The following is a 23,252-nucleotide window of genomic DNA, read 5'->3' on the forward strand; positions in this document are numbered from 1 at the left end:
GGAATGTGGTCAAAGGATTCAGCAGGATATAGACCATTTGGAGGTATGGGCAGACAGGATAGTGTAGCGGGTAGCGTTCAATTCTGGCTGCTGTCTGTAAGGAGTTTGTACATTCTCCCGTGTCTGTGTGGGTTTCTCCGGGTGCTCCGGTTTCCTCCCACATTCCAAAGACTACAGGTTAGGAAGTTGTGGGCGTGCTATGTTGGCGCCGGAAGCGTGGCGACACTTGCCCCCAGAACACTCTACACAAAAGATGCATTCACTGTGTGTTTTGATGTACATGTGACTAATAAAGATATCTAATTCAAGTTTATTGTCATAGGAATGCATAGTAGAAAGTGTTTAATTTGGACAAGTGTGAGCTGTTGCACTTGGGAGGTTAAGTTGGTGAATTATTGTCAGAGGAAAGTAAACAATAAATGGCAGGACCCTGAGGAGCATTGATGTATAGAGGGATCTTGGGGTGCAAGTCCTCAACTCTCTGAAAGTGGAAATGACAGTTGGTAGGGTGGTAAAGAAGGCAAATGGCATGCTTGCCCTCATCGGTTGGGGCACTGAGTGCAAAAGTTGGGAAGTCATCTTGTAACTGTTTAAAACTTGGTTAGGCCACATAGGAACAGGCCCTTTGCCCACTGTGGTATGTGACCAATATGCCAATTAAACTAATTCCATCTGCCTGCACAGATTCCTCTCCATCTATTCTCTTCATGTTCACGTGCGCGTCTAAATGCCTCTTAAATGCCACTATGGTGTCTGCTTCCACTATAACCCCTTACAATGTGTTCCAAGCACCTACCACTCTGTGTAAACATCTGGCCCCACACATTCCCCTTAAACTTTCCCCCTCTCACCTTAAAGCTATGCTCTCCAGTATTTGACATGTCTAACCCGGGAAGGAGACTCTATCATTCCTACGTCTTTGATAATTTATAAACTTCTATCAGGTCTCCCCTCAGCCTCTAACGTTCCAGACATTTGGTGAATTGTGTGCAGTTTTGGTCACTGCATTACGGAGCAGATGTTGGTGGCTTGGGGAGTGTGTAGAAGAGGTTCACAAGGATGTGCCTGGATTAGAGAGTTTTACGGAGAGGTTGGACAAACTTGGATTGTTTTTGCTGGATAATCAGAGGCTGAGGGCTGACCTGATAGAAGTTTATAATGTTATGAGAGGCAACAGGTAGACAGTCAGAGGAGGCCACATCGAGAGCGCAGTGGACGAGGCTGCAGGAGGGGCCCGTGGCTCTGCCTCAGCTGGAAGGGCTGCTGAGGTCCCGGGGGTGGCGGTGAGGGAGGAGGTGCAGGGACAGGTGGGTCAGGGAGGGCTGAGGGAAGTCATACTCCTCCCAGCAACTGCGGCTTCGCCTCCATAGACGCTGCCTGACGTTTCCTGCCGATCTGTGGACGTTTTATTCCGGGTTACCGGCCACTGCAGTTCGTTCCGTCGCCTCACAAGGATGGCGCCGGGCCCGTCCTCTTCCTGTGGGTGCGGCGGCGATCGCGCATGCGCGATGAAGCGGAGCGGCTCGTCGTCGCATGGTCCTGAGGATGGACCGAGTGCGGCGCCGGAGCGAGGGAGAGCGGGGGCCCGGGGCAGGAGCGGGGCCCGGGGGCGGAACGATGGTCAAGGGCCGGATCCTGATAGGTGAGGCCGTGATCCGCAGAACTCGAGCTCGGGCGACCGGCTGTGATCTCGAACCGGGGGGTAGAGACACTTCCCTCCCCTCCCCCCCCTCCCATCCACCCCCTCCCCCCCCCCCTCCCCCCCCCCGCCTCACTCCCTCCCCTCCCCCCCTCCCTCCCCTCCCCTCCCCCTCCCCCTCCCCCCTCCACCCCCCCCTCCCCCCTCCCACTCCCCCCCCCCCCCCCTCCCCCTCCCCCCCTCCCCCCCCCCCTCCCTCCCCCCTACCCTCCCCTCCCCTCCCTCCCCCCCCCCCTCCCCCTCCCCTCCCTCCCCCCCCCCCCCCCCTCCCCCCCTCCCCTCCCCCCCCCTCCCCTCCCCCCCCCCCCCCCCCCCCTCCCTCCCCTTCCCCCCTCCCTCCCCCCCCCCCCTCCCTCCCCTCCCCCCTCCCCTCCCCCCCTCCCCTCCCCTTCCCCCCTCCCCTTCCCCCCTCCCCTTCCTCCCCTCCCCCTCCTGCCTCCCCCGCCTCCCTTCCCTCCCCCCCCTTCCTTCCCCCCCCCCCCCCTTCCTTCCCCCCCTCCCCCCTTCCTTCCCCCCTCCACCGTAACGCTATTACAGCGCCAATGACCCGGGTTCAGTTCTGGCCGCTGTCTGTAAGGAGTTTGTACGTTCTCCCCGTGTCTGCGTGGGTTTCCTCCGGGTGCTCCGGTTTCCTCCCACATTTCGAAGCTGTACGGGTTAGGAAGTTGTGGGCGTGCTGTGTTGGTGCTGGAAGAGTGGCAACACTTGCGGGCTGCCCCCCGAACACTCTACGCAAAAGATGCATTTCACTGTATATGTAACTAATAAAGAAACCTTCCCCTCCCTGACCCATCTCCATCCTGTCTGCCTCTGCCCGTTCTCCCGTCTCCCCCCTCCCCATCTCCTGAAAGTGCTCTGATATTTGATTCTCCCACTCGGCTGCAGGTGGCAGGAATACTCTGCGTTGGCCAGAGGCTCCCAGGTACCCAGGTTCATCGCCTTTTAAAGTTCCACTGAACAAGGTGAGAGGCTGTGTTCCTGCCTGTGCGTGTGTGTGCTATCTCCGTGTGTGCAGATGCTGATCGGGCAGCCTGATGTGATCGAGGCAGCGAATCACTCAGTCCTGGATTTCACGTTTGGTGTTTCAGCTGTTTGGAAGCCGCCTGCAGCGCCATGAAGTCTTCACGCCGACTGACCTGTTGAAACAAATTGGGGAACAGAATGAGGAGTTGGGCAAATTATTGACCTCACGTTTACAAGGCGTTACTACGATTCCACGGTAAGAACGCTTTCTCCAGAGATGGAGGAACAATTTAAATTCTCTGAAGCAGGATTTCTGTTCCTTGCTGCCACATGCTTGTATTGGCCAAATGCCTCCTTATTGAGGAATTTGCTGTCACCAGTATTGTTCAGGTGACCATTTTACCTCAAGTTGGTCCTGTTCATGCAAGAATAATATCCAGTAACTTCAATCTAGTTTTGATCAATTATCATTATTCTCTTCCAGTTTGTTTTTTCCACTATTGCTAAATAACTTCGAAATTGTCTCCAGAAAGATTAATTTTGGAAAAAAAGTGAGTAGTTTCACTCTGAGAGAGTAGGTTTTGCTCTTCATCAGAAGTGTCACAGTCCTCAGTGAAACCACCTTTGGGACCAGGGCTACACTAAAGTGGTTGTGTTGATGTTCAGAAGTGAAAAGCAGACTGTTGTATAATGAAGACATTGTGCACAAGCGACAGTTTTGTGGTGAGGTCAGCAGTGGGCTACAGGCAGGGAAAGTTGTGATGCTGTGAATATCAGTACAGATTCATGGTCAATCATTTCTGCCGTTAGGTTGCTGGCTTGTCACTTGACAGGCACCTGCTCTTGTGATGTAGCTTAATTTTTTTGTATTTTCTATTTTAGGAGCTGCCAGAGGGTTTGCACTATGAAAGGTTTTCACTGCTGGCCATGAAGTACCAAGTGCAGAAAACATTTTAAGTTTCAAACGAGCTGTTGAAAACATTCCTATTGGAGAATATGGACAATGGTAAGCACAGCTGTAGATTGGGAAGGTATGGAGAAGGGTTGGGGCAGAGATGAAGACTGTCTGGTCTGGAGTCCTTTATGGTGTGGGAGGGAAGAGAGGGCTCTAGGTCTGGGGTAGGGAGAGGACTTCAGTGCTTGAGCCCGTTGTCTAGAGGAGAAGTTAGTGTATGGAAATGCTGCCAGCATTTTCCCAATCCTGTTGCCACTGATGAGGTTGTGTGGAGCCAATTTTGTTTCTTCCAGTGTTGGTTCTCCACGATGGGTTTGGCCTGTAGTTGGTCCAGCATATGACCCGGAGACAATGAAGGAACAGCCATTATAATTCCACATCAGCACAGCATATGACTTGAAGTGGACCGTGCAGGTTTGGTCAGAGTCAGAGAACAAATACAGGTCCAAGACAGCCATTGTATTCCTCTACACCAGTCCCATTTACCCTCGTCTGGTCAGCCATAAACCAATTCCAGCCCTTCTACATTTTGGCGAATCAAGTGGTTGACTAGATGCTTCTTGTCTATGCTACGAGTGTTGAAGTTCAGAGGGATCTAGGTGTTCTAGTGCATGAATCACAAAAGTGGTCACCAAAAAATGGCATGTTAGCCTTAATCGCAAAGGGTTGGAGTTTATGAAAAAGGAGGTTTTGTACCATTTGTCGAGGGTGTTGGCGAGGCCCCCACCTGGAATACTGCACACGGTTTGGTCCTCTTACCAATAACAGTAGCATTGGAGGTGGTCTGAGAGCAGTCCTGAAACACATCCACATTACATTAGAGGTGGTGCTGGCTGTCTTACCATGCATAGAGGGGGATAAATCCTTGGGGACTGATCACGTGTATCCCAGGACATTGTGGGAACGCTTGAGAGGAAATGACTAGGGCCCTGGCAGAGATATTTGATTGCCCAGCTGTAGGAAAGATGTCATTAAGCTGGAGAGGCTACAGAAAGATTCACAAGGATGTTGCTGGACTGGAGGGCTTGAGTATCAGGAGAGACTGGATAGGCCGGGACTTTTCTCCCTGGAGCGTAGGAGGCTGAGGGTGACCTTATAGAGGGTTATAAAATCATGAGGGGTTTTTGAGATCCTACCTGAATATTGTGTCCAATTTTGCTTTGCCTAAAAGTAAGGTAGGAGGGTTTAGCAAATGGTTCCTGGAATAACAGGTTCAGTTTTATGAGGACAGGCTAGGTCTTTGTTTTTGGTACAGTTGGAGAATGTGGGTGATCTCGTGGGCGGCATGGTAGTGTAACGGTTAACATAACTCTGTAACAGCGCCATCACCTGGGTTCAATTCAATTCCGGCCCCTGTCTGGAAGGAGTTGTATGTTCTCCCCGTGTGGTCTGTGTGGGTTTCCTCCGTGTGCTCCAGTTTCCTCCCACGTTCCAATTCCAAATGTTGGGAGCTGTGGGCACGCTGTGTTGGCGCCAGAAGAGTGGCAACACTTGCGGGCTGCCCCCAGAACATTCTCAGTAACGCAAAAGACGCATTTCACTTTGTGTTTTCCATGTACATGTGACTAATAAATATCTTTATCTTTAAAATGTACAAAATTCTTTGTCAAAACAAGGTGGTCACAGCATCAAAATGTAGGATCTGCCCTTTAGGGTTGAGTTGGGGAGAAATCCTGTCACTCAGGACGGTGAGTTTTCAGAAGGCTCAGTTTTTGGTTGCATTCAAAATACATCAATAGATTTCTGGAAATCAAGGGATGTGTGGCATGGCAGGAAAGGAGTCCTAGAGAGAGCGCTGAACAGGCCCTTCAGCCCATCAAGTCCATGCTGACCATTGGTCATTTCACTGATCTTAAGGTAGTGCCATTATTTTATTCTCCCCACATTCTCATCAACTTCCCCCAGATTCTACCACTCACCTACACCCTAGGGGAACTTACAGCAGCCAATTACCAACCTGCATGTCTTTGGGATGTGGGACGAAACCAGAGCACTCGGAAAACCCACGTGGTCACAGGGAGAATGCGCAAACTCCACACAGACAGCGCCCGAAGTCAGGATTGAAACTGGCTCTCTGGTGCTGAGACAGTGACTCTACCAGCTGTGCTACTGTACAGCTGTTCATCAACCTCCAGTGGTGTTTGAGGTGATAACCAGCCATGACCGTATTGAATGGTGACGCATGTTTGAGGGTCTGAGTCACCAGTTTCCTATTCTCCCCTGGTGCCTCACTGAGTTCAGTTTGAACTGGGCTCCTTGATCCTCGAATGTACACATGCTGCCTTCATGTTGAGAGCAGTCGTTCTTACCTCCCCTTGGCTTTTTGCTCCATGTTGGCACCAGCCTTGTGAGGTTTGGGTGTAAGTGCTCACAGCAAAACACATGATGGGCCACTGGTGATTTGAGAATAAGTTTGGATCAATGGCACTGACAGTGACTTCACTTTGATGGAATCTGGGGAGGTGTCCGGCTGCTTGGATGTTGGGTTTGGCTGCCAGTGGAATGGTTGACTTTTGGCTGGGTTTGGGAAGCAGGTCTGTATTGCTTTAGGAGTGAAAGGAAGCAGGTTATATCTTCTGCTTATCCCATTGTTTTCCTATGGTAGAGTGTTCAGGGTTAGTTGTGAGATACTTCACAATGGACAACTATTTAATTTCTTTTGTGTTTTTAATAATTTCTGCATGTCCCAAAATGCTTTAAATACAATGAAGTTCATAACTAATAGCCACTTATCATAGTGGCAGGTAAATAGCACACAAGCTCCCACAGAAAGGCATCAAATATTAACCTGATTATCCATTTCCAGTGACATTGACTGAAGAGTAAATGTTAGCCGGGCATGGAGGGAGCTCCTATGTTCCTCTACAGTGAGAACTTTTGCATCCAGATGGAGACCTCCTGTAAAGTCTTGCCCAAGAGTTCCTTTCCGGTAATGGTGCATCTTCTGGAACACTGGCTACTGTGCCTCCGTTAGGAAGATGCTCTTTTTTTTTCTTCCTCCCTTCTTTGTCCTAAGTTCTGGGTTGATCAATATGTGGAATCACTCCCAATGCAGCTTCTCAGCTGTTGGTCTGCTGGGGGCCTTCCTGGAATTCAGACCAACCACCCCATTGGATTCCTGAGATACCACATCCCCTTAGAGTTGTACAGCGCTGAGTCCATGCCAACCATCAAGCACCCAGTTACTCTAATTACAGACTAATTCTATCTTATTCATCCTGTCAATTTTTGCTCTCCCCAGATTCTACCAGCTACTTACACACAGGCAGCTTAGAATAACCAACCTGCATGTCTTTGGGATGTGGGAGGAAACCAGAGCATCCAGAGAAAACTCGTGTAGCCGCAGGGAGAACCTGCAAACTCCACACAGACAGCACCAGAGGTCAGGCTGTGAGACACCAGCCCTACTAGTCTCACCCTTGCCCACTAAAGTCATAGATATATAGAACAGTAAAACATGCATCCCAGCTCGTGCAGTGGGCTCCCTTCTGTACTAATCCCATCTTCAAAAGTGACTCAAGCATTTGTTAGCTGTAGAGTGCTGGGGTCTGATATGGCATGCTGACCTTTCTCCACTTGTCTACTTGTAGATAAACTGATTGGAGTTCATTGTACTCATGGCGTTAACAGAACTGGCTATCTCATTTGCAGGTAGGTTGCTGAAGAGTTTGGTCACACTTTTAATGAACGAGTTTAAGCAGTTCCATCTCTGATTTAGAGTCAGCCCTTCAGCCCAGCTGGTCCATGCTGACCACAATTCCTATCTTAAGCTAGTCCCATTTGCCTGCATTTGGCCCATATCCCTCTCAACCTTTCCCATCAATGTACCTGTCCAAATGTCTTTTAAATGTTGATAATGTCCCTGTCTCAACCATTTCCTCTGGCAACTCATTCCATCTACGGATCACCCTCCAAGTGGAAGAAGTTGCCTCTCAGGTTCTTATTAAATCTCTCCCCTCTCATTTTAGACCTATGCCCCCGGTTCTGATTCCCCAACCCTGGGGGAAAAAGCCTGTGTGCATTGACCCTATCTATGCCCCTCATGATTTTATAGAACTCTATAAGATCACCTCTCAGTCTCCTATGCTCCAAGGAAAAAGTCCCAGCCTGCCCAACCTCTCCCTGTAACCCAGTCCCTCGAGTCCCAGCAACATTCTCATAAATCTTCTCTGCACTCTTTCCAGCTTAATTACGTCTTTCCTCCATAATATCACCTCTCATTCTCCTGTGCTCCAATGAAAAAAGTCCCAACCTGCTCAACCTCTCTCTATAACTCAGTGCCTCGAGTCCCTGCAGCATCCTTGTAAATCTATGCTGCGTTCTTTCCAGCTTAATGGCATCTTTCCTATAGTAGGCTGAGCAAAACTGAACAATGTGGCCTCACCAATGTCTTGTACGTCTGCCCCCAAGCTGTCTGATCTCCTGCTGAAAAGAATAGAGAGATCACCACTCAGTAAGAGCACTGGACGTTTAAGAAAAAAATCAAACACTAATACTTTTTTCTAGAGGGATCGGATTGAGAAATCTGGAACCTGCCAAATCTGTATTGAACTTTGGGTGGGAGTATTGTATAGAATTCCACTCACTGTACAATGTATAGAGAACCACTGAAAAGATCTAATGAATGAAACCAAAAAGTTGGGAAATGTAAATTTGAGAAGATGAGCAAAGGCTGAAAATGGTGACCTGAAGTGCTGGAAATTACGTGGGGTTTTCAGAGTGGATGCAGACAATGCTTCTGGTAAGACCATAACTGGAGGCCATCATTCTACGATTTACCAAGAAATCCAGTTGAGAATCCAGAAGAAACTACTTGTCTAAAGGGTGAGAATGTAGTACAGATGACACAGATTGTGGCATTATAGCAAGGGTAGAAGATTTCCAGTGGGATATAGATCAGTTGCAGATAGGGGCAAGTGTGAGGTGCTGCACCTTGGGAGATCAGATGTAAAGGGAAAGTGCACTGTTAATGGTGGGACTCTTAACAGCATTGTACAGAGGGATCTTGGGGTCTTAAGTCCATAGCTCCCAGAAAGTGGCCGCACAGGTTGATAGGGCGGTAAAGAAGTCATATGGCACGCTTGCCTTTATTAGTCAAGGCATTGAGTTCGAGTCAGGAAGTTATGTTGCAGCTTATTAAACTCTGGTTAGGCTTCATCTGGATTATTGCATTCAATTCTGGTCGCCCTGTTATCGGAAGAATATGGAGGCTTTGCAGATGATGCAGGAAAGGTTTACCAGGATGTTGCCTGGTTTAGAGGACTTGTGCTATGAGGAGAGGTTGACCAAACTTGGGTTGTTTTCTCTGGAATGGTGGAGACTGAGGGGAGACTGGATAGAATTTTCTATGAGAGGCATAGATAGTGTAGACAGCCATTATTATTTCCCCAGGGTTGAAATGTCTAATATCATAGCGAGAGGGGGAAATTCAAAGGAGATGTGTGGGGAAGGTTTTTTCACAGAGTGGTGGGTGCCGGGAATGCACTGCCGCCAGCAGTGGTGGTGGCGGCAAATACGTTTAAGAGGCTCTTAGATAGGCACATGAGTGTGCAGAGGATGCAGAGGTACGGACCATGTGCAGGCAGAAGAGATTAGTTCAATTAGGTGTTGATGGCTTAATTAGTTTGGCACAACATCGTGGACTTGAAGGGCCTGTTCCAGTGCTGTACTGTTCTATGTACAGCAGGGAGTGATGGAAAGGAAGGTTATGTAATGTTTAAGGAAAGGCTGTACTAGGAAAAGAGGGAAAAAAGGGAATAAAGGTTTGCACTTTGAAAGTTAGAGGAGGAAAGCTGGGTGGATGCTTGAGCAGAGCTACCAGACAATGGCATGTAGCTCTTCAGTAGAGAACGAGCTAGGTTTCACCAGTATAAACAAATGCATGTTTCCCGAGTGGTGACGGCATTGATCAGGAGCAGGTCCTGGTGGTTGTCCCCTATGGCCCAGGATCGTTGATGATCCAGGAGCAGGAGCCATCGTCATACAGCATAGAAACAGGCCCTTCGGCCCAACTGGTCCATGCTGACCAAGCTGGTCCCATTTGCCAGCATTTGGCCCATAACTTTCTAAACCTTTCCAATCCATGTACCTGTCCAACTGTCTTTTAGAGGTTGTTACTGTACCTCCCTCAACCACTTCCTCCAGCAGCTCATTCCACATGGATACCATCCTTCGAGTAAACAAAATAAAATGTTGCCCCTCATGTTCCTCTTAAATCTCTCCCTGCTCACCTTCAACCTACACCCTCTAGTTCTTGATACCCCAACTCTGGGGGGAAAAACGCTGAGTGCATTCATCTGTCTACGCCCCTCATGATTTTATACACCTTTATAAGATCACCTAGCCTGTTCAACCTCTCCCGATAGCTCAGTCCCTCAAGTCCTGGCACCATCCTTGTAAATATTTTCTGCATTTTTTTCCAGTTTAATAACATCTTTCCTTTAGTAGGGTGACCAAAACTGATCACAATACTCCAACACAAACTGCGGCCTCCCCAGCATCCTGTACAACCGCACCATGACCTCCCAACTTTAATACTCAATGCCCTGATTTTTGAAGGCCTGCATGCCAAAAGCTGTCTTCACCACCCTGTCTACCTGCAACACCACTTTCAGAGAACTATATACTTGTACTCCAAGGTTGTTCTGTTCTACAACACTCCCCAGGGCCCTGCCATTCATTGTGAAAGTCCTACCTGGATTTGACTTTCAAAATACAATACCTCGCACTGATCTGAATTAAACTCCATTTGCTATTCCTTGGCCCACTTACTCAGCTGATCAAGATCCTCCTGTAATTTTTGATAACCTTCATTGTCCACTATACCACCTAGTTTAGTGTCATCTGCAAACTTACTAACCATGCCCTGTACCTTCTTATCCAAATCGTTGATATAGATGACAAACAACAATGGGCCCAGCACCGACCCCTAAGGCACACCACACCACTAGTCACGGGCCTCCAGTCAGAGAGAATCTAACCGTCCAGAGCAGCCTACCATGTGGAACCTTATCAAAGGCCTTACTGAAGTTCATATAAACCACATTTACCGCCCTGTCAACTTTCTTGGTCATTCAATCGTAAGACGTGATCTCCCACACACAAAGCCATGCTGACTACCCCTATGCAACACTGGTCTTTCCAGATGTATGTATAGTGGTTGTGTGTCTGTGGCCCAGGATCATTGATTGGGAGCAGGTGCCCTGGTGGTTGCCCCCACTATGGCTCATCGTAATTGAATCCCTTTTATCCACAGCATATTCTGGCTGTGTTATCTTTCAGATCTGAGACTGAATCCAAGACTTTCAACTTTGTTTGTAAATTACTGATCCACTTTGAATGGAGTATGAGTTTAATGCCACCAAATATATCTATTCTTTGCCTGAATTACGGTTTTGAGTTTTGCATGGTCAGGAGCTGAATTTCCAATGAGTCTATACCTCAGTTAATGTTGTTTGAGAGCTGCTTTTTCTGCAGCTAAAATACTTCTCAGGCAGTGTTTATGAACTCGGGTTGTTAGGGTCACCGCCTGTGACCGACCCGAGCCCGCAGTACGGGAGCGTCAGAATCCTCGTGTAGGGTGTGAAGTCAGGGCTTCTTGAACCGAGCAGGAGTGTTACCAATTGAGCAATGGCTGATTATCTTCCTGTTGTTTGTTTCTACTCTTGATGAACCTGTCTGGTTTTTTAAGGTATCTGATTGATGTGGATGGCATGGATCCTCATGAAGCAATTGACTGTAAGTTTTTGGATTTCACCACTTGGTCTTCTGTTGTTGTTGCCTTTCAAAATCTAAAATCTTTTCATCCCTGGTTCTTCCTGTCAAGTGTTCAATAAATCTCGTGGATATCCAATTGAAAGGCAGAATTACATTCAAGATTTATTACAGGGGGCCTCATCGAAGGTAAGGTCAATTGAATCACAATCTTACTAATTTGCATTCAGCTACTGTAATATCTGGCAAGTCCTAGCATATCGGCCTATTTCAGGCTGCACTGTGTGTCATTGAGTTCAGAAATGGCCCTTTTGCCCAACACATCCATGCCAACTAAGGTGGCCTCCTGAGCTAGTCCCAATTTGCCTGCATTTGGCCCAGGTCCCTTTCCATGAACCTGTCCAAATGTCTTAAACATTGTAATTGTACCTACCTCTAGCACCTCCTCTGGCAGCTCGTTCCATATACCTACCACCCTCTGCGTGGAAAAACTTGTCTCTCGGGTCCCCTTTGATCTTTTCCCTCTCTCTTTAAACCTCGCCCTCTAGCTTCAGAATCCCCTACGCTGCAGGGGAAAAAATGCTGTGACCTTATCTATACCCCTCATGATTTTATAAGGTCACCCCTCAGCCTCCTATGTTTCAGGGAAAACAGTCCCAGCCTATCCAGTCTCTCCTCATACTCAAGCCCTCCAGTCCTGGCAATGTCGTTGTAAAGCTTTGCTGCACCCACTCTAGCTTAATCACATCCTCCTTGTAGTATGGCAACCAAAACTGCACACAGTCCGGTCTCGCCAACAGCTAGTATAGCTGTAATGTGACGTCTCAGTGCCCTGTCCAGTGAAGGCAACTGTGCCAAACACCAACTTTTCCACCTGTGTCACCACTTTCAGGGAACTATGTACTTGTACCCCTAGGTCTCTCTGTTCTCAACACTCCCCAGGGCCCCATCATTTTCTGTGTACGTTCTCCCCTTGTTTAACTTCCCAAAATGCATCAGTTTGCCCTTGTCTGAGGTAAATTCCTGCCATTCCTTTACCCACTTTCCTAGTTGATCTAGATCCTGTTGTAACTTTAGGCAACTTCCTTCACTGTGCGCCACCAATTTTGATGTCATCCGTAAGCTTACTTAGCATGCTATGTTTTCACCCAAATCGTTAATATAGATGATAAACGACAGGACCCAGCACTGATCCCTGCAGCACACCACTGATCACAGGACTCCGATCTGAAAAACAATCCTTCACAACCACCCTCCGACTCCTACTGGTTTGAGATGTGTCTATTTTAACGCAAGGAGGATTGTGAACAAGGCAGATGAGCTTAGAGCTTGGACCAATATTTGGAGCTATGATGTGGTGGCCGTTACGGAGACTTGGATGGCTCAGGGACTGGAATGGTTGCTTCAAGTGCCGTGTTTTAGATGTTTCAGAAAGGACAGGGAGGGAGGCAAAAGAGGTGGGGGAGTGGCACTATTGATCAGAGATAGTGTCACGGCTGCAGAAAAAGTGGACGTTATGGAGGGACTGTCTACAGAATCTCTGTAGGTGGAGTTTAGGAAGAGGAAGGGGTCAATAACTTTACTGGGTGTTTTTTATAGGCTGCTCAATAGTAACAGGGATATTGAGGAGCAGATAGGGAAGCAGATCCTAGAAAGGTGTGAGAATAACAGAGTTGTTGTGATGGGAGATCTTAATTTCCCAAACATCGATTGGCATCTCCAGACAGTGAAGGGTTTTGATGGGGTGGAGTTTGTTAAGTGTGTTCAGGATGGATTCTTGACACAATATGTAGATAGACCTACAAGAGGAGAGGCTGTGCTTGATTTGGTATTGGGAAATGAACCTGGTCAGGTGTCAGACCTCTCAGTGAGTGAGCATTTTGCTAACAGTGATCATAATTCTATCTCCTTTACGTTAGCACTGGAGAGAGATAGGAACAGACAGACTAGAAAGGCGTTTACTTGGAGTAAAGGGAATTATGAGGCTCTCAGGCAGGAAACTGGAAGATTAAATTGGGAACAGATGTTCTCAGGGAAAAGTATGTAAGAAATATGGCAAATATTCAGGGATATTTGTGTGGTGTTCTGCATAGGCATGTTCCAATGAGACGGGGAGTCACGAGAGGATACAGGAACCGTGGTGTACAAAGGCTATAATAAATCTAGTCAAAAGGAAAAGAAAAGCTTACAAAAGGTACAGAGCTAGGTAATGTTAGCGATCTGGAAGAGTATAAGGCTAACAGGAAGGAGCTTAAGAAGGAAATTAGGAGAGCTAGGAGGGGCCATGAGAAGGCCTTGGCAGGTAGGATTAAGGAAAATCCCAAGGCATTCTAAAAGTATGTGAAGAGCAAGAGGATAAGATGCGAAAGAACAGGACCTATCAAGTGGGAAAGTGTGTATGGATCCGAAGAAATAGCGGAGGTACTTAATGAATACTTTACGCCAGTATTCACTATGGAAAAAGATCTTAGTGACTGTAGTGTGGACTTGCAGCGGGCTGAAAAGCTTGAGCATGTGGATATTAGGAAAGAGGAGGTGCTGGAACTTTTGGAAAGCATCAGGTTGGATAAGTCGCCGGGGCCAGATGAGATGTACCCCAGGCTGCTGTGGGAGGCGAGGGAGGAGATTGCAGAGCCTCTGACTCTGATCTTTGCATCATCGATGGAGATGGGAGAGGTTCCAGAAGATTGGAGGGTTGCGGATGTTGTTCCCTTATTCAAGAAAGGGAGTAGAGATAGCCCAGGAAATTATAGACCGGTGAGTCTTACCTCAGCTGATGGAGAAGATCCTGAGAGGCAGGATTTATGAACATTTGGAGAGCTAATAATATGATTAGAATAGTCAGCATGGCTTTGTCAAGGGCAGCTCCTGCCTTATGAGCCTGAATGAATTTTCTGAGGATGTGACTAAACACATCGATGAAGGGAGAGCAGTAGATATAGTGTATATGGATTTCAGCAAGGCATTTGATAAGGTACCCCATGCAAGACTTATTGAGAAAGTAAGGAGGCATGGGATCCAAGGGGACATTGCAATGTGGATTCAGAACTGGCTGGCTCACAGAAGGCAAAGAGTGGTTGTTGAAGGGTTGTATTCTGCATGGAGGTCAGTGACCATCTGTGTATCTCAGTGATCTGTTCTGGGACCCTTACTCTTTGTGATTTTTTTTAAACTACCTTGATGAGGAAGTGGAGGGATGGGTTAGTAAGTTTGCGGATGACACAAAGGTTGGATGTGTTGTGGATAGTGTGGAGGGCTGTCAGAGGTTACAACGGGACATAGATAGGATGCAGAGTTGGGCTGAGAAGTGGCAGATGCAGTTCAACCCAGATAAGTGTGAAGTGGTTCATTTTGGTAGGTCAAATATGATGGCAGAATATAGTATTAATGGTAGGACTCTTGGCAGTGAGGAGGATCAGAGGGATCTTGGGGTCCGAATCCATAGGACGCTCAAAGCAGCTGTGCAGATTGACTCTGTGGTTAAGAAGGCATATGGTGTATTGTCCTTCATTGATTGTGGAATTGAAATTAGGAGCTGGGAGGTATTTTTGCAGCTATATAGGACCCTGGTCAGACCCCACTTGGAGTACTGTGCTCAGTTCTGGTCGTCTCTCTACCGGAAGGATGTGGAAGCCATAGAGAGGGTGCAGAGGAGATTTACAAGGATGCTGCCTGGAATGCGGAGCATGCCTTATGAAAGCAGGTTGAGGGAACTCGGCCTTTTCTCCTTGGAGAGATGGAGGATGAGGGGGGACCTGATAGAGGTATATAAGATGATGAGAGGCATTGATTGGGTAGATAGTCAGAGGCTTTTCCCCAGGGCTGAAATGGTGGCCACAAGAGGACATAGGTTTAAGGTGCTGGGGAGTAGGTATAGGGGAGATGTCAGGGGTAAGTTTTTTACTCAGAAAGTGGTGAGTGTGTGGAATGGGCTGCCAGCAATGGTGGTGGAGGCCATTCCACACACTCACCACTCTCTGAGTAAAAAACCTTAGGGTCTTTTAAGTGACTGTTGGATAGGTACATGGAGCTGAGAAAAATAGAGGGCTATGGGTAAGCCTAGTCATTTCTAGGGTAGGGACATGTTCGGCACAGCTTTGTGGGCCGAAGGGCCTGTATTGTGCTGTAGGTTTTTCTATGTTTCTACCACCAAGCTAGTTGTTTATCCACTTGGCTAACTCACCCTGGATCCCATATGACCTCACCTTCCAGAACAGTCTGTCATGGGGAACTTTGTCAAAGACCCAGATTCCATGTAAACAACATCTATCGCCCTGCCCTCATCAATCCTCTTGTCACCTCCTGGGAAAAAAAAACTGAATCAAATTCTTGAGACAAGATTTCGCAAGCACACAGCCACGCTGATGATCCCTGATCAGACCTTGCCTTTCCAAGTGTGTGACCTGGGATCATCTGATGTGCCAAGAGGGTCTCAGTGTGTGATGTTTCTGGCCTGTTTGCAGAACCTAGGTCACACATGGGCAGTCGTAGAATTGGAGTCTGATAAGCCAGACGTTGCAGTTGCCCTGCTGACTGTGACCTGGTTTTGTTGGTAGGTGGAACTCTCCACTAAAGAGCAGCATTCATTTGTTCCAGAAATGCAAGGTGACATAGTGAGGAGATTGGCGTTAAAATATGTTCCTTCTCCCTTGTTACAATGACTGTATTTGGCAATGGGATGTCCTGTTCTCCCTACAATCTCATGTATGATTCTCTATCACAGCAATAAAGGAATTGATGTACTGGCTCCTTGCTTAGGCACACAGCAGATGAGACAATTCAGTCACCAGCCTATGTTCGCGCCACGAGATCGGTGAGTAATGGCCTCTGGCATGTCCAGCTGGTGTAACAGTCTGCACCCCTCTTTGTGTTTATTCTGTTGCAGGTAATGCAATGTTCATTGGATGTGAGACCCTCTGCTGGGACACAGAACTGGTTACTGTCTGTGTTCTAATCCTGGGCAGAATTCTTACTCTATAGTACAGAGGGTGGGAGGATGGGGGAGCAGGTCCATGGCAGGCATGGAGGTCAGTGCAATTTTTGACCAATTCTCAAGCATTAGATATGGTGAGATTTAGATGCTCAGGTTCCCAACGTGAAAATGAGCAACCCGGATGGATTGACCCCGTATTGGGAAATGAGCCTGGTCAGGTGATCAAAATTTCAGTGGGAGAGCATTTGGGAACAATGACCATAATTCTGTAAATTCTTAGATAGTTCTGGATGAGGAGAAGACTGGTTCTTGGGTGAAAGTGCTACATTGGGGGAAGGTAAATTTCAACAATATTGGGCAGGAACTGGGGAAGGTAGACTGGGAACATCTGGGGACAAATGAAACGACAGCTGGTCGGAGTTCAGAACCTATGTGCCCCCCTGAGGGGGAAAGATGAGGATGGCAAGGTTCGGGAACCTTGCCTGGTGAGATATTGTAAGGTTAAAAAGAAAAAGGAAGCATATGTAAGGTTTAGGAAGCTGAAAGCACACAAGGCCCTTAAGGGATATAAAGGAAACAGGAAAGACTTTAGGAATTAGGAGGGCTAAAAGGGGCCATGAAATGTCCTTGGCAAGTAGGATTGAGAATACCAGGGCATTTTAAATGTACATTAGCAGCAAGAGGGTAGCTAGGGAAAGGGTAGGTCCACACCAGGATAAAGGAGGGAATTTAAGTGTGGAACCAGGAAGTGGGTGAGATCTTTAATGAATACTTCAGGAAGTACAGGGATAACAGTGAGATCAGGAACGAGTATGTTAATATTCTAAAGCTTGTCAATATTAAGAAGGTGCTGTGTGTTGAGAAGCATTAAGGTGGCTAAGTCCCCAGGACCTGATGGAATCTATCCCAGGATACTGAGAGAGGCAAGGGAGGAGGTTGCTAGGGCCTTCACAGAGATCATTGTATCCTCTGTAGCCACAATGGAAAATAACCAATGTTGTTCCTTTGTTTGAAGAATGGCAATGGGATAAATCCAGGAAATTGTACACCTGTAGTCCTTGCTTCAGTAGTAGGAAAATTATTGGAGAAGGTTCTTAGGGACAGGATTTACTTGCATTTGGTAAAGCATGGACTTATTATGGAAAGTCAGTATGGCTTGATGTGGGGTATGTTCGGTCTCTCAAATTTAATTGAGTTTTTTGAGGAGGTGATAGAGATGCTTGAGGGTAGGGCAGTGGATGTTGTCTACGTGCACTTTAGTAAAGCTTTGACAAGGTCCCTCATGGTATGCTGGTACAGGATTAAGTCACATGGATCCATGGTGAGTTGCTAAGTTTGATACAAAGTTGGCTTGGAGACAGAAAGAGGGTATTTGGTGTGAGGGGTGTTTTCCTAACTGGAGGACAAATGTGAGGTGATGCATTTTGGCAGGTCAAATGCAAAAGGAAAATGTACAATAAATGGCAGGAGCCATGGAGCATGGACATACAGGGGGATCTTGTGGCACAAGTCCATAGCTCTTTGAAAGTGGCAAGTTAATGTGGTAAAGAGAGTGTACAGCATGCTTGCTTTCATTGGTTGGGGTATTGCTTCTAAGATGCTTCCCATCAGGCCCTGAGGATTTCATCCACCTTCATTTGCTGCAAGCCAACTAACATCTTAATGCTAACATGCTCCAGGATATTATTCACCCTCTCCCTGAGCTCTTCATCTACCATGTCCTGTTCCTTGGTATATACAGATGGGAAGTATGCATTTAAGATCTCACCCACATCCCCTGACTCCACCAGATTGCCTGCAGTTCTCTGGCTTGTCCTTGCAGCCCTTTGTAAATTAAGGCACAACATTAGCCGCCCTCCAATCTTCTGGACTGGTGTATGTTGGTGCTTGATGGTCATTGTGGACCTGGGGTGGGGTGGGTGGTGATGGCAGAGGAACTGTTGCCATGCTGAGTGACTGAAACTTGGGGATATGCTACTGGTTGATACTCCCTCTTAAATGTTGCTATCATATCTGTCTCCACCTCCCTGGCAGCCTGTTCCAGGCACCCACCATTCTGTTTCTTAAAACAAACTTTTCCCATAAATCTCCCTTAAACTTTCCGCCTCTCACCTTAAAGCTATGCCCTCTAGCACTTGATATTTACACCCTGGGGGAGAAAGACTGACTATCTGCCCTATCTGTGTCTCTCATAATTTTATAAACTTCTATCAGGTCTCGCCTCAGACACTCCAGAGAAAACAACCCAAGTTTGTCCATTCTTTCCTCATAACGCATGCCCTCTAATCCAGGCAGCATCCTGGTGAACCTCTTCTGCACCCTCTCCAAAGCCTCCACACCCTTCCTGTAATGTGGTGACCAGAACTGCACACAAAACTCCAAATGTGGCCTGACTAAACTTTTATACAGCTGCAACATTTTATATTCCTTTTCCCAATTCTTGTATTCAATTCCTCAGTTGATGAAGGCAAGCATGCTGTACTCTGCTTTACTTGTATTGCCACTTTCAGGGACCTATGGACTTGAACCCCAAGATCTCTCTGTTATGCAGCTGCCACAGATACTCAGCTGGTTGAGGTAATGATTGTCTGAGTTTGCTGACTGCAGAATTCTTCTTCTCCTCACTGCAAAGTGCTAGTAAGTGTTCTCACCGCAATGTAAAATCCAATTATATTGTGATGACACCATCTAGGGGTCATTAACAAATAGCTTGGCTATACTCTGCTTGGCTCCAGCATGTGCTGTTCTAAGAAACTCCCAAAAGTACTTTGTATTCCTCATCTCAGCGATCTTTATCCATCTTTTTCCAGACAATATGTAGATTAAAATCCTGTAATTACGGCTGTACCTTTTTGACAAGCTGTCATCCTTGCATCCTTTCTTCCAGAAGGCACTTGGCACGTTGGCCTTCATCCGTCAGGACATTGAGTATAGGGAAGTTACGTTGCAGTTGTACAAAATGCTGGTGAGGCCACACTTGGAATATTGTGTACAATTTTGTATAGCCTGTTATGGGAAAGATGTTATTAAACTAGAAAGAGCGCAGAAACGATTTACCAGGATGTTGCCTGGACTTGGGGGTCTGAGTTACAAGGAGAGGTTGTGTAGACTAGGACTTTATTCCCTGGCACATAGGAGATTGAGGGGTGACCTGGTAGAGGTATATAAGATCATGAAGGGCAGAGAAAGGGTGAAGGGTCTCCTTCCCAGGGAAGGGGAGCTAAAAGCAGGAGGGCATAGGTTTAAGATTAGAGGCGAGAGATTTAAAAGGGACATCAGGGGCAGCAGCTTCATGCAAAGGGTAGTGCGTATTTAGAATGAACTGCCACAAATAGTGGTTGAGGTGGGCACATTAACAACATTTAGAAGCCATCCAGATAAGTCCATGGATAGCGGTTTAGAGGGCCATGGCCAAACGCAGACAGATGGGACGAGCTCGCTGAGCAACACAGGTGGCATGGACGAGTTGGGCTGAAGGGCCTGTTTCCGTTCTCTCTGGTTCTACTAGGTGGTCGCTGTTATGGAGCCTATTTTTTTTTATGATAGCAAAAAGCAAACTGCTGGAGCAACTCTGGGTCGGGCAGCATCTGTGGAGGCAAAGGAATGGTTGACATTTTGCGTTGAGACACTGCATCAGCACTCATTCTCAATGTTAAGGGAAGAAGGGGTGAGAGAGGGGCTCTAGTAGGTGATGCTTGGAACCAGGTGATGTGGGGATGATGGGCAAATGAAACGATGAGGGGGAAGTTTAGAGACAGGCTGATGGGTGATCAGTGGAAATAAATATGAAAGAAAAATAATGAGCAGATGGGTGGGGGGGGTGAGAGGAGAGGGAAGGTAGAGATGGAGGCTAGAAGGTGATGTGGAAAGTCAAATCAAGGTAGGATTGCACAGTGAATGGTGGGGCCCTGGGGATATTGCAGAACTGAGGAAACTTGGAGCTCAGGTACATGGTTCCCTGAAAGTGGAGTCACAGGTAGACGGGGTGATGAAGAAGGCTTTTGGCACACTGGCCTTCGTCAGTTATGGCATTGTGTACAAACTGGGAGGTCATGGTGCAGTCGTACAGGACATTGGTGAGGCCACACGGAGTATTGTGTTCAGTTTTAGCCACCCTGCTATAGGAAAGATGTTATTAAACTGGAAAGAGTGCAGGAAAGATTTACAAGGATGTTGCCAGGACTTGAGGGATTGAGTTGGACAGGTTAGTACTTTTTACCTTGGAGATGAAAGGTTGATCTTCTAGAGATGTATAAAATCATTAGGGGCATAGATAGGATGAATGCACTCAGTCTTTTCCCCAAGGTTGGGGGATTGAGAACTTGAGGGGTCAGGTTGAGGGGAACTAATAAATAAGAACCTGAGGGACAATGTTTTTTACACAGAGGGTGGTATGTATGTGGAATGAGCTGCCAGAAAATGAGCCCATTTTGCTATGAGAGCAAAAAACTGTCCGTCTTCCCTCTACACTCTCCATCCCGATGCTGGGTGTTGACCTGAAATGTTGACCATCCTTTCACCTCCACAGATGCTGCTTGACCTGCTGAGTTCCTCCAGCTGTTTTAGCATCTGCAGTCTCCTGTGACTCCGTGTTGTAAATGATATACTGGTTGTTCCCTTACAGAGCCAATCAAGTGAAATATCCTGCAAGGAATGACTATCGTGAATTCAGTCACCTTGTCTGCCCACCCAGACAATCTGCTAATTCCTACCTGCCTACACAACGTTACTGGGGAAGTAGTGCCGTTCATCAGCCAGTGCTAAACAATGGACAAGGTGGTGCACCTTCTGACCGTACTGGCAGATGGCAGCAGTCGGCCTGGAGGAATTGCCAGCCCAAACCTTCATGGCAGCATTACCAGGTGGAACCTCGCAGGATGAAAGGTCAGGCACTGCATCCCTGGGCTGGTTACCAGCAACATGATACAAGGAGTACCAGGGGAAAGAACTTGATCCCTCAAGGTCAGGTTAGATTAAACACACATCTGCGATGGGACAATTGAAATGTGTATGGGAAATATTTTAGTCACATTGATTAGGAGTAACTGCAACAAATAATGTGCAAGATAAAACTGTGCAGTTGAGGAGTGAGCTGACAGCAGATTCTGTGTCAGGGTATTACTGGATCGTTGAGTGTATTGATATGTAGGAACTGTAGGGAAATCTCGCTTCATCCACCTTAGTATTGTGTTCAACAATCTTTAATTCGTTTTCTGACATCACTGCCTCTCGAACTTCCTGTCCCCGTCAGCTTTATTCATTTCGCAGGATCAGCCACAACAACTTTCCTCAACTCATAACCTCTCCATCTATAATCCATTAGAAGGACTTGGCCTTGAATAGTATGCTGGGTATTCAGTCTAAGGGGAGACGATGCAGATTTCATGCAGCCAGCAGGATACCAACACACTGCACAGATACTGTACAACTGTTCAAGAAGGGATCATGCTGCAGTCCACACTGTTAACACAGCTTCCTGTACAAGTTGAAACACACCGTCTGGTTATAATGCTTCAAATCAGGCGCAGCAGAACATGTCTTGAAAACTCTCTGGAGCATTTATCGAGTTCTCCCTCAGTCCTCGGTGTCTGATTAACCCATTGATCACTCTCAGCCATTAGAAGGAATTAACTGAAGGGTCAGGAACTAAACTGGAGAAGGTGATGGGGAGGGAGGCTGCAATAGCGTTGGGTTTCTCCATGACCCTAATTGTCCTGGTCTGTGAGTCACTGGTTGAGCGTGAGGATATTCACTGCTACCCCCTTGTGACAGAAGGCAATTGCACTTGTCCAGCAGATGGTTTCAGTACAGGGTCAATTTTTAATCTATCTAAAGGCTCCAAATAAGATGCTCAAATTTCAATCAGTCAGAAAACATTGTTGAAACTTTTTTAAAAAAGTTATTTCATTCCATGGGTTTGCATTTGGAGGTCTGACTTGAGTGCTCTGACGCCTCAACTCTGCTCCTTACTTTTCTGTTCATCTTGGCCTGTTTTAAATAGGAAGAGGAAAACTCATCAGGGTCCTTTCCTGATCAGTGTACCTTTCTGGTGAGTATGTGGCCATTTGAGAGCAGAGATTAAACTCAGTTGCCAATTAAAGTGCCACAAGCTGCTGATCCACATTGTCGTCATCTCGTGGAGGATGGGCAACGGGGATCTGGTGGGTGGCTGCAGCTTGTAAATTGAGACCTCTGAGGTTCAGCTCAGTCAGAGGAGCCTCTATGTTCTAGGTTGTACATCTTGCTGGTGTTTGCAGTGATACTTTGTGCCTCATCTTTTTACCTGATTCTCCCTAAATCCATAGCATCAGTGTTTGAGGAAGACATGATTCATGAATTTCTATGCTTTTCGGTTTCAAATGTAATCTGGAATCAAAATAAATAACTTTTGGTCATTTGTATCATTTTATCTTCACTTTCTGCAGTGTTCAGAAAGTTCAGAAAAATCCAGACAGTAGCAATGATCTTGAGTTGTGAGCATGAAATGGCTAAATCTTGGCCTCATTTATATAAAGGGTACAAGTTCCCTGTCATTGACAGCATCTTGGTGTCAATGATTACTTACTTCACAGTCACCTCAACACAGAATGAATGAGTCCCATGAAGAATTTGCCATAAGTGGTGGGGTGGGTTAGATAACTTAATGATTGTGCACTCTTGCTATTTGGGTTTACTTTCCATGTGCTTCCATTAGGGTGCCTTCCCAGGTACTTCTCTGCTGGTTTGCGATCATGAACCAGAGATTCCCATGAGTTGGAAGAGAGGGTTTCATGGAGAGTATACAAGAACACAGGTCACTCAGCTCTCCAGACCCGCTCTGCCATGCAACAAGATGGTAGCTGATCTGACACAAAACATTTTCCTGCCCTATCCCCATATTGCCCTCATTCTGTTAACACCAAGTAATCTATTGATAGCAGTTTTGAATGCAATCAGTGACTGAGCCTCCATAATCCTCTGGGATAGAGAATTCCAGTATTTGCCACACT

General features: G+C 46.9%; 1 protein-coding gene across 2 annotated transcripts; it reads left to right on the forward strand.

The window, feature by feature from the left end:
- The first annotated feature begins 2,582 nt into the window (after positions 1–2,582).
- On the forward strand, positions 2,583–22,663 carry LOC127584453 (RNA/RNP complex-1-interacting phosphatase-like). Of its 2 annotated transcripts, XR_007958386.1 has the most exons (8): positions 2,583–2,661; positions 2,788–2,918; positions 3,545–3,668; positions 7,208–7,268; positions 11,308–11,354; positions 11,443–11,519; positions 16,054–16,143; positions 20,888–22,663. XR_007958386.1 is itself a non-coding variant. In XM_052041278.1 (7 exons), the coding sequence occupies exons 3-7, from the start codon at positions 3,659–3,661 to the stop codon at positions 20,918–20,920; spliced, it is 228 nt and encodes a 75-aa protein (XP_051897238.1). In that variant the 5' UTR covers positions 2,583–2,661; positions 2,788–2,918; positions 3,545–3,658; the 3' UTR covers positions 20,921–22,657. The 2 variants fall into 2 exon arrangements, 1 of the variants encoding a protein (XP_051897238.1); XM_052041278.1 differs by lacking the exon at positions 16,054–16,143 and having other exon boundaries at positions 20,888–22,657.
- The last annotated feature ends 589 nt before the right edge of the window (positions 22,664–23,252 follow it).

The sequence above is a fragment of the Pristis pectinata genome, chromosome 29 (genome assembly GCF_009764475.1).
Source record: "Pristis pectinata isolate sPriPec2 chromosome 29, sPriPec2.1.pri, whole genome shotgun sequence".
NCBI lineage: Eukaryota > Metazoa > Chordata > Chondrichthyes > Rhinopristiformes > Pristidae > Pristis > Pristis pectinata.

What these genes read in the sequence shown, in the direction of transcription:
- LOC127584453 (XM_052041278.1), top strand. An exon ending in ACTGGCTATCTCATTTGCAG is followed by an intron (nt 7,269 to 11,307) that starts GTAGGTTGCTGA and finishes TGGTTTTTTAAG; the next exon opens with GTATCTGATTGATGTGGATG. An exon ending in TACAGGGGGCCTCATCGAAG is followed by an intron (nt 11,520 to 20,887) that starts GTAAGGTCAATT and finishes GTTCCCTTACAG; the next exon opens with AGCCAATCAAGTGAAATATC.